Consider the following 11042-nt stretch of genomic DNA (forward strand, 5'->3'; position numbering starts at 1 on the left):
CTGTAGCAAGATGATTCCAAACATGAACTGGGAAATGCAAGGTAAACAATTCACTCATGACATGTTTATCATTAACTTGAAGCCTTATGATATGATCATAGGAATGGATTGGATGGCTACACACAGCCCCATCACCTTTGATTTCAGGCAGTTGAACATGACATTTGATAAGAAAGGGGAAAGCATCTTGCTACAAGGGGAGTCTAAGGAGGCTATCCTCAAATTTCCTAGAGATAATGCTGAGAAAGAGGGACTGAGCACCAGAATTTGGAAGCATGCATATGGGCTGAGGATGAGTGGAACTCAGGTGCACACTATAACTCAGTTGGATATTAATTTTCAACAGTCCCTAGATGCTTTAATTGCAGACTGTAATGATGTATTTAGAGAGTCAAAATCCCTTCCCCCTTCCAGAGACTGTGACCACCAAATTCCTTTAGTACCCAATGCCAAGCCATTCAAGTTAGCACCTTATAGGTACCCTCACAACTAGAAAAATGAAATAGAAAAACAGGTAAAAGACATGCTTAGTAGTGGCATTATTCAGCTCAGCCATAGTCCGTTTGTATCTCCAGTTCTGTTAGTTAAAAAGAAAAATGGAACTTGGAGATTTTGTGTTGATTACAGATAACTAAATGACCTGACTATCAAAGATAAATTTTCAATACCAATCATTGATGATTTAATTGATGAGCTATATGGTGCTAAACTCTTCACTAAGATTGATCTAAGAGCTGGTTACCATCAGATCAGAATGTACCTTGCTGACATTCCAAAAACAGCCTTCGAAACTCACCTTGGACTGCATGAATTCACAATCATGCTATTTGGCCTTACCAATGCACCAGCAACCTTTCAAAGCCTACCGAACCATGTATTCGAACCTTAACTGAGAAAATTTGTGCTAGTATTTTTTTATGACATCCTTGTGTATAGTCCAGACCCAAACACTCACCTTTTACACCTTAAAACTGTCATAGAAACCCTCAGATCTCACTCCCTATTTGCCAAGCTTTCCAAATGCATCTTTGGACAGTCTCAAGTAGAGTATTTAGGACCCATTATCAGTGGAGATGGAGTATAGGCAGACCCCTCAAAAATCAAAAGCATGATGGACTGGCCTACACCTACATCAGTGAAGGCTTTGAGAAGATTTTTGGGACTTACAGGCTACTACAGGAGGTTCGTGAGAGGCTATGGACTCATTGCCAAGCCACTTACTGAATTGTTGGAGAAAGAAAATTTCCACTGGAATGAACATACTGAACTAGCCTTCTAAAAGCTTAAACAACTGATGAGTAGCACACCAGTCCTCACACTTCCTAATTTTTCTTTACCCTTTGGTCTGGAAATAGATGCTAGTCATAAGGCTATAGGAGCTGTACTCATGCGGCAAGGAAGACCTATTGCCTACCTCAGTCAAGCCTTGGGGCCTAAGAACTTAGGGTTATCAATATATGAGAAGGAGCTACGATGCCTTATCACAGCTGTATCTAAGTGGAGGCATTATTTGTTGGGAAATCGTTTCATTGTCAAGACAGATCACTAGAGCTTAAAATAACTATTGGAGCAGAAGATAACTACCCCCCTTCAGCAAAAGTGGCTTACTAAATTGTTAGGATTGGATTATGAAATACAGTACAAGAAAGGGAAGGAAAATCTTGTGGCCGATGCATCGTCCAAAAGAGACTATGAAGACGACAGTTCTACACACAATCTCTCAGTCATGAAACCTGCATGGTTGTCTGAAGTCCTGGAAAGCTACCAATGGGGATAGTACAGTGACTAAGCTAACTGAAGCCTTGACTATTACACCAGACGCTCACCAAAATTACTCTTTTGTTGGGGGATTGCTCAGGTATAAAGGCAGGGTGTACATTGGAGCATCAGGGAACTTGAGACAGAAGCTGATAGCTTGCATCCATGACTCTCACCTTGGGGTCATTCAGGGAATCTGGGAACCTATCACAGGTTGAAGGGACCATTCTTCTGGCCTGGGATGAAGAGGAAGGTAGACGAGTGGGTGCAGCAATATGATGTCTGTAAAAGAAGCAAGATAGAAAATTGCAAAACACCAGGCCTACTGCATCCCCTTCCTGTTCTTGAGCAAGCATGGCAGCATATTTAAATGGACTTCATAGAAGGATTACCCAAATCTCAAGGATATGAAGGATACTGGTGGTCATTGACAGGTTCACCAAGTATTGTCATCTCTTAGCACTACTTTCTAAGTATACAACACAGTCAGTAGCTAAGATGTATTTTGATAACATCTACAAATTGCACGGATTACCTTTGAGCATTGTATCAGACAGGGATAGGCTGTTTACTAGCATGTTCCGGCAGGAGCTGTTTGGGAAGCTAGGTACTGAGCTGCACTACTCCACTGCCTACCACCCTCAGACAGAAATGCTGAACAGGTGTGTGGAGACATACTTGAGATGTTTGTGTTTCCAACAGCCTCACAAATGGAAGTCCTTACTAGTAGCTACTGAATAGTGGTACAACACCAACCATCACACAGCCTTGAAGATGACTCTTTTTCAGGCTCTGTATGGTTATCCACCCTCTCAATAAGGCTTTAATGCCTTAGAGACTCCAGTGGCTGCTGTGGAACAATGGCTAGGGGATAGAAGGAAATGGAATGAATTGCTGAAGGGTAATCTAATCAAGGCTCAGAATCGAATGAAGCAGTTTGCTGACAAAGATAGAATTGAAAGGAGTTTTTCAGGTGGGAGATTGGGTCTACTTGAAATTGCAGCCTTACAGACAAACTTCAGTAGCAGTCCGGAAGAATCTGAAGTTATCTTCCAAGTATTATGGCCCTTACAAGGTCCTTCAGAAGGTTGGGAATGCTGCCTACAGACTGGAGTTACCTGCTGGCTCTTTGATACATCCTACCTTCCATGTCTCCTTGCTTAAACCATCTGCAAAGAATCATGTTATGACTCAGGAGTTACCCTTGACTGCTGCGGATGGACAGATTAAAATTGCCCCTGAAAGTGCGACTGCTACTCGTGAAATCATAAGGAAAAGGCAGAAGGTGACTCAAGTGTTGATCAAATGGGTAAACCTAGGCACTGAAGACTCAACTTGGGAGAATGTCACGGTGATACAATCACAGTTTCCAAATTTCCAGCTCAATCCTAGTGACTAGGATTCTTAAGAGGGAGGTGTTGTGATGACCCTAGATATTTTCACTAGATATTCTTGAGCAGAAATGTATCTGCCATGCTTTCCTTTTCAGGTGGTTAGTTAGCATTTCAGATAGTTAGTTAGTTAGCTAGCTATTAAAAGGCATGCATGCATGCATGCTCATTCTGTTGAGAGGTCGGTTAGACGCAGAAGGATCTAGAGGGAGAATTCTGTATAAATAAGCCTAAGAAGGACGTAAAGAGGCATGCTATTAGATACAACAAATTTAGTTTTCTTCCCTGCTGCATTATCTCTTCCTCTCTTCCCTCTCACGCTTCTTCTCCTTCCCTATTTTCTCTCTGCTACTCTCCTCTACCCTCTTAGCTTATTCAGATCATAACTAGTAGTACCATTACAAGTGGTATCAGAGCTTTCGGACCTTGGACTAAGAAGCCTAGATCGGCATATCACAATGGCGGATAGAACAAGGATGAAGATGATGGAGGAACAACTCCGCAGGCAAGATAGCAGGATTCAAGGAATTCTAGAATCCTTGGCAGCAGACAAGCAAAGCATGGAGGATAGGTTGGATGCAGTGAGTGTTGAGCTGAGTAATAAGCTAGATGCATTCATGTCAGCCTTTGTGATATGCCAATCTAGGCTTCCTAGTCCAGGCTGTGAGTAATTCCCCCATTCACCAGGATTGATAGGGGGGTTCCTTTGAACAGCCCCTTCAGTTTGATGGTATTGTTAGTCATCTTCCCTGTCAGTGCATGTATTGCCATCTCCACTCTTTTGGCCGATTGTGCCCCTTGGTACTCAATTACCTCCCCTTCCTCCAAATCCTCAGGCCTATCTTCTATTGCTACAATCAGATGGATCTCCTTCTGCTTGCACTGGTGACCTAGACAAAACTTTTCTCCATACTTGTAGCAAAGATGGTGTTCTCTTCTGTACTGCGGTTCTTCTGGTGTGATTTTCTTGAAGTGCTGAAGTGTTTGTTTCTTGACAGCATTGGCAATGACAGGTTTGGTAGGCGCCATAGTGTACTGAGCCGCAGTCTGTGTGGTACTTCCCAAGGCCACGGCCTTTTGATGAGGTTTGTGCTTCCTGTGGCAGGTTTCAAAGGCATTTTCCTGTAGTCTGGCCAACTCAAAGGCTTTGGATAATGTCTTAGGATCATGAATTTTCACCATTGATCTCAGTTCATCTGGCAGTCCATTCAAAAAATAGGAAATATAATAGTTTTCTGGGAGGTGTGGGGCTCAAATCATTTCCTCTAATAACAGCTCCTCAAATTTTTCTTGATATGCTAGGACTATGGAGGAGAGTTGAAACTTGTTGAATTCCTCCACTGGATCCATTTGTCCTAAGGTTCCAAACCTTTTACACAGTTCTCTAGAAAACTCCATCCAATCCACCTTGTTACCCCTAGTAGATCTGAATCCTTGATACCACACTGCAGCCTTCTCCTCCAAGTGGAATTCTACCAACTCCATCCACTGCTCCTTGGAAATGTGCAGAAGCTGGAAATATTTCTAAAGTTTCCTGATCCATTCCCTCGAATTGTCCCCGCTAAATGCTGGAATTTCCAATTTAGGTGCGCTAGCGTAGAAGGCACACCTAGCATTCCTTTCTCATTGTTCTCTATTCCCCATGTCTGAGCTTCTGGAGTGACTTCCCTCTGGAGAACATAATACTCCTTGCTCTTGATTTCCACGGTTCAAACTGGAGAGCCACTGAGAGATGGCTGACATGAACACATCTAGCTTATTGCTCAGCTCAACACTCATTGCATCCAACCTATCCTCCATGCTTTGCTTGTCTGCTCCCAAGGATTCCAGAATTCCTTGAATCTTGCTGTCTTGCCTGCGGAGTTGTTCCTCCATGGTCTTCATCCTTGTTCCATCCGCCATTGTGATATGTCGATCTTGCTTCTTAGTCCAAGGACCGGAAGCTCTGATACCACTTGTAATGGTACTGCTAGTTATGATTTGAATAAGCTAAGAGGGTATAGAAGAGTAGCAGAGAGAAAATAGGGAAGGAGAAGAAGCGTGAGAGGGAGGAGAGGAAGAGATAATGCAGCAGGGAAGAAAAATGAATTTGTTGTATCTAATAGTGTGCCTCTTCACGTCCCCCTTAGGCTTATTTATACAGAATTCTCCCTCTAGATCCTTCTGCGTCGAACCGACCTCTCAACATAATGAGCATGCATGCATGCATGCCTTTTAACAGCTAGTTGACTAACTAATTATCTGAAATGCTAACTAACTACCTAAAAAGGAAAGCATGGCAGATACATTTCTGCTCAAAAATATCTAGTAAAAATATCTAGGTTCATGACATAATCTAGCTATTTTAATTTACATTTTATCCTTCAGATGTATATAAGTCTGAATGTTATGATAGTTGATGGTATAGAAATGTTAAATATTGGAGTTTTTGTTATTGCAAAAGTTTATTGTAGTAAGTCTTGGCAAGAACCAGGCAGGCAGTCTGCTAAGCCCTAGAGTATGCCATAGGGTGATGGGGTCGTCACACGGGGGCAGGGCAAGGGCGGCGAAAATTTGTGGGCAACAGGGCCCCATTGCCATTCCTGAGAAACCCAACTGAAACTTTTTTTTAAATTTTTTGTCAAAAAGCAACTTTGATATAAATATATATATATACATATACGAAACGAGGGGTTAGCATTTAAACTAGGAAAATAATGAACAAGATTAAGGAAGTGGGTCGCAATCGAATTGCCACTAGTTGTTAGATTGTTAGTTTAGCTGTAGAACCGGCCATAGATCGTTAGTATAAAACAGATAAATAAAACAAGTAACTGAATATGAATATTAGACGACTCAACCGACCATTCAACAGAATATTATTGAATATAGAGCTTGTAATAAGACTTACAAAGTTTGAGAAATTTGCTTGATCTTGATCAAAGCTTGCTTGTAAGTTCGAAAACCTATACTAGTCTGTATTCTAGAGAGAAAGAGGAGAGAATCCTTCAACTTAGAGAGAGAAGTTAAGCTGAAGAAATGATGTTGACAATTGTGCGTGATTGTATTGGGATTGAGGGGTATTTATAGTAATTTTTTCGCATTACTATAGTACCTGCTACAGTGATTTTTACTGTTTGCTATAGTATAGTACTGGTACAGTGCGAACTACAATGTACAGCTATCTTGCACAGTAACTTGCTGGACTACTACAGTGAGAAAATTTTTTTGTTGATTTTCTTGTTCCAATTGAGCTAGATTAAATGTCCTTTAGAAGCTTTTGTTTAGCAAATAGTTGTGGATAATTCTTGTAGTATTTCTCGAATCATTTCATTATACTCGGGTGTCTTAACACCCCAATTCTTGAGCTAATGTTTGCTAAGGATCAGTCTTTGAGTTTTTCTTATTTTCATAAAACTTTGATTCTTTAGGTTTCGAACTATGTAGTTTGTGCTGATATTATCATGTTTATGTATAAGGTACGGAGGAATCCGATCACTAATTTTTGAGTTATAGAATACAACATCATAGTGTCTGATTTTGTCTCCCCTGCATCCTTGTTGGTACGTAGGAATAGTAGTCATTTATGAGGTGCGATATTGAATCATCAGAAAGTCTTACTGGATAATTTTTTATTCTTTTTCTTCTTGAACTGATTCTTCTAGTGTTTGAGCTTCCTGCGGCTACCATGTTTTCTACAAAATAGAATTGGTTAGTTTTAATTTTTTGGAAAAAGATAGGAGGGAGTTTGGATCAAGCAGTTAAGGTATTATGCTCTCATCTATGGTTAGGTAAGGAACTAGTTGATAGATAAAAGATAATCTTAATATAACATTGTTAGTTAATTTTTTGGCTAGAAAAAAAGTGTTTGGAATAGATAAGGAGGAGCACTGGATTTGAACATCTGATAGTTTGAAACTGATTTTGAGTTTAGAGCCATTGGCTCCCCTAAACCATTCTTTGGCTTTTTCAAAGAATTGGGTTGGAACAAGGTTTTCAAGAATACAACTTTGGTCTACCTCGGTATCAAATAAGGCTTCAGTTTCAATTACAAAATTATTGCTAATTAATAAGCAAACTTTGACCAAGTGATCTTTACCATTCTGGGTTTTCTTAGATAATTGGTTTAAGAATTCAGTATCATCCTGAGTGTTTGAATTGGTGGGTTCTTTGGCTGGTACTAGGTTTTGAAGGACAAGACTATCAAGTTCTTGCTTGGCTTTGATTGCTCTAATTTATTCTTTTAGAAGATCAACTTCTTTGAAGATTTTTAAGGTTTAATGGCTTAGTAGGTTTAAAAGGAAATCTATGTGAGAACCCGTAAATCCCTTAATAATTTTCCTAGGGTTGATTTCCTTTAATGGCATGTTTTCTGCATTTTCTGGCTTAGAAATATGTTCTTGGTGGGTTTTATGAGCAATTATAGTTTTTAGATGATTTTTCTAGTATTGGAGAATTTTTAGAAAATTAGGAATATATATTGGACGTGGGACCCACTAGTGCGAAAAGTTCGGAAAAATTCGGCCAATAAGGTTAAGTTTCGGATACTGTGTAAAATTTATCGGGTGTTAAGAGATAAGTAGAGAGTGAGATTTGATTGATGTGAGAGGGAAAAGAAAGATAAGATTGCATTTAATGAGGTGACACTTGTCACCATTAGAGTGGACATGACTTAAGAAACACTATTCCAATTTTTGACTTTTTTGACCAAAGGATTAAATATCTCAAAAATCATTCAAAAATCACCATTTCTTCTCCTCCTTATGGCCGGCCCTCTCTAGCAAGAAGAAAGAAGAAACTCTTCAAGTTCTAGCTACTACTTGGTGCAAATAACCCAAAAACATTTGCTTACATCCATTTCTACTCCATAAAATCTTTCCTTTTAGTGATAGTGAGTGGTCTAGTGAAGTTGTTTTGAAGAGCTAAGGTGTCCACAATCCCTATCTCTCTTGTTACTTGGTAAGTGATGCTAGAACACCCTACTACACCTAATGATGTTTATGTTATGCTTAGAAGTGGCTTGAGTGATAGAATATGTGATTTATTTCTTGATTTGAAGTGATTTGGTGAAGTTTCCATTTTATGATTAATTTTCTGGTTTAATATGAATGGGATTTTGTGGCCTTGTATGATGAATGGTAATGGTTTAAAATGACTCTAGTAGGTGTGAATTGTTGATAAATGTAATCAATTTTGGATTTGGATGGAAAATGGAAAGTTAGGGTTCATAAACCCCTAATTCTGTCCGGTTTTGGATCATAGGGTTAGAGGCCGAATTGGACTTTATTCAAAACATGAAAGTTGTAGGTATTGATGAGTTTGAAGTGCCTGCAAAATTTCAGGTCATTTGGATTAGTGTAGAGTGAGATATGCCGATTTTACTGTTGCTGTTCTGGGTTGATCAGAATGCGAAAACTGCACTTGTAATTGGCCATTTTGACTGGAATTGCTTTGGATTTAGGTGTTGGTGTCTTCTGATGAAATGTATCTGGATGTCTTAGCTACCATATTCCTTTGGAATTTCGGCATTTGGACTTGTATAGACTGAGTTATAGTAATTACAGCATTATGTGAATTGTAAACCTGTTTTTGGTGGTTCCGGTTTAGTATTTGGCATTTTTGACCTAGTTGGGCTAGGAACTGGATTGAGTGACCTTCTACATTGTTGTAGCCCTGGTTCTTAGCTTCGAAATGGTGGGTCTTGCACCCCCATCCGATAACCGTAGAGAATTTGGTGCCGTTACCGCATAATAAGGGCAAAACAGTTTTTCTATTCGGGGCCAAGACTAATGCTATTTCTAATTTCTGGTTTGCTATTATGCTTAAATATGCATATGAAACCCTATTGGGGTTGTGATTGGTATGGCTATATGACTCGTTATCGAGTCTCTTTTAGGGCTTGCTTTCATTTCGATTGTTTCCTAGCTAACTTTTGTACTTGTACCACTTTGAGCCTAGCGAACGGCTTTTGGGAAATGAGATGAATTTTGTGTGAGATGTTGGGACTGATTTGAGGATATAATGAAGCCTTAATGGCTGGAAAAGTAAGAAATTTCGGGGAAGTGCTGCCCGATTTTCTAGGCCGTTTGGTTCCTTTAAGTTGGATTTGCCTTTTGGTGGAATGAAAGGCTTTTGGGTTGTTTGCGCCTAGGTCTTCATGCTACCTTTTCGTTTCCAAGGGAATCATGTTTTTGCCTTCTTGCATTAGTATTTATTTGGCAAGGCGTACGACGTGTAGTCGAGCCTCACATGTGCATTCTGTTTACTCGATTCTGCAAGTAAAACCTTCAATTGGTTTATTTTGATTATTTTAGGGTTTCTTGGCGATTAAGGCCAATCTGAAGTGAAAACTTTTGAAATTGAGCCGGTGAGTGTTCCACTACCTGCTACCCATTATGTGAAATATCTGAATATCTGAATACTTGATTTATGACTATTGAAGCCAAAGACTATTTTGATAAAATGGAGGCGAGGGTGTACTTTATCACACTCGTTTTCTATCTGTTCATATGTCAATTTTGAGTGCCTATCTAAATTTGCCGTCTGAATCTGCCGTCTGAATCGGATATCCTGTATCTGTATCTGAATCTGTTATCTGTGTCTGCATCTGTTAGGATTTCTATGACCTATGAGCTCAATCCTGTGGCTAAGTTATTCGACTCGGGCCGGCAAGGGCCTGGACGATTAGATAACGAACCACAGTAGTCTGTTCGGGGATTTTGGGTATTGAGACCCTTGATTCCGGGTATACTCGAGTATTATCATTTCTGTTCGGTTACGGTGAGCGGGCCCGGTAAAGAGGTGTTTGGTGGACGGAATTCGGAGTAAAGAGGGGTCTACGGACGCATTGGTTCTATATACGTTGACGGAGAGTCAACCGGTTTGGATCAAGTACTGCGCTGGAAATTTGGCTCCTGAGAGCCACCCGTATCCTTCTTATTTGAATCATTGGTTTCTGTGCTTTACATCTGACATGTGTATCTGATTTGTTAAATGTGAAATGCCATGATTTTAATGCTATTTGTTTGGTACCTCATTGAGCCCAAGCTCACCCCTTTCCGTTCCTTTTGTTTTCCTTACAGGAAAATAAACCCTTTTGGTCTGGATTTGACAAATGGCTGCCAAATTGAGCTAGATGAACATATCTTTTGTATAGCTCATGTATTAAAACCCTAAGTGTACTTTTGGGGCGTTTTCTCTTTTGATTTGGCAAACCGTGTATATGTATTAACTTTTGAAAGCTTTGGTATGTCATTTTGATTTGTAAACGCTAAAGTTCAGATGTGAATGTTTGTTAGCTATTTCGGTTGGGTTTTGACGGGTCGGTTACTATTCATGGCCGGCTCCGGATTTCATTTTTTTTATTTTGGGTTATTTTACCATTTTGACTTGTGTACGCGTGTTTGTAAGTTCCGGAGTGAAGCAGATAGCTCTAATCTGATCCGTAGTCCTGGCGAGAGCTGGGCAGGCGACCCGCCGAACCCTCTGGTTCGCCTTAGGGGAAAGTGGGGCTGTTACAATCTATCAAGAATATCCGTGAGATTATAGGTTTTGAGAAGTTTTGGGTCTTTAGTTAACGGATTTAAAGAGGTTTAACCTTGGTTTAGGGATTCTTTGAATTTGTTCAGGTAGATTTGTCCTTTTTTTGTTTCAAGAATATCTTCAATGATGTCGAGTAGAAGATTTTGGTCTTTAGTCAACACATTGACTATAGGACCTTCTTTTTCATCTTCATCACTGGTGGTTTTGGAAGAAGATGATAACTGATTGACATAGTCTTCTTCTCGTTTAGAATCATCTGTGTCTGATTTGACCAAAAGATTTGATATTTGGGATTCGATCTAATCTTCTAGACCCAAGGTATTGATTTTTTGATTGAGTTTGCAGCATTGGGCTATGTGTCCAGGTTTGTGG

General features: G+C 39.9%; 1 protein-coding gene across 1 annotated transcript; it reads left to right on the forward strand.

Moving 5' to 3' along the window:
• The first annotated feature begins 2256 nt into the window (after positions 1–2256).
• Positions 2257–3157, forward strand: LOC140008780 (uncharacterized). Its single transcript, XM_072053653.1, has 2 exons — positions 2257–2420; positions 2695–3157. The coding sequence occupies exons 1-2, from the start codon at positions 2257–2259 to the stop codon at positions 3155–3157; spliced, it is 627 nt and encodes a 208-aa protein (XP_071909754.1).
• Positions 3158–11042: the final 7885 nt, after the last annotated feature.

The sequence above is a fragment of the Coffea arabica genome, chromosome 6c (assembly GCF_036785885.1).
Source record: "Coffea arabica cultivar ET-39 chromosome 6c, Coffea Arabica ET-39 HiFi, whole genome shotgun sequence".
In the NCBI taxonomy this organism is placed as follows: Eukaryota; Viridiplantae; Streptophyta; class Magnoliopsida; order Gentianales; family Rubiaceae; genus Coffea; species Coffea arabica.

Bases quoted from the DNA above. Each gene is read 5' to 3' on its own strand.
- LOC140008780 (XM_072053653.1), top strand. From the start codon at position 2,257: ATGTATTTTGATAACATCTACAAATTGCACGGATTACCTTTGAGCATT. The intron at 2,421-2,694 runs GTGTGTGGAGAC...CGAATGAAGCAG, and splicing joins CAGACAGAAATGCTGAACAG to TTTGCTGACAAAGATAGAAT.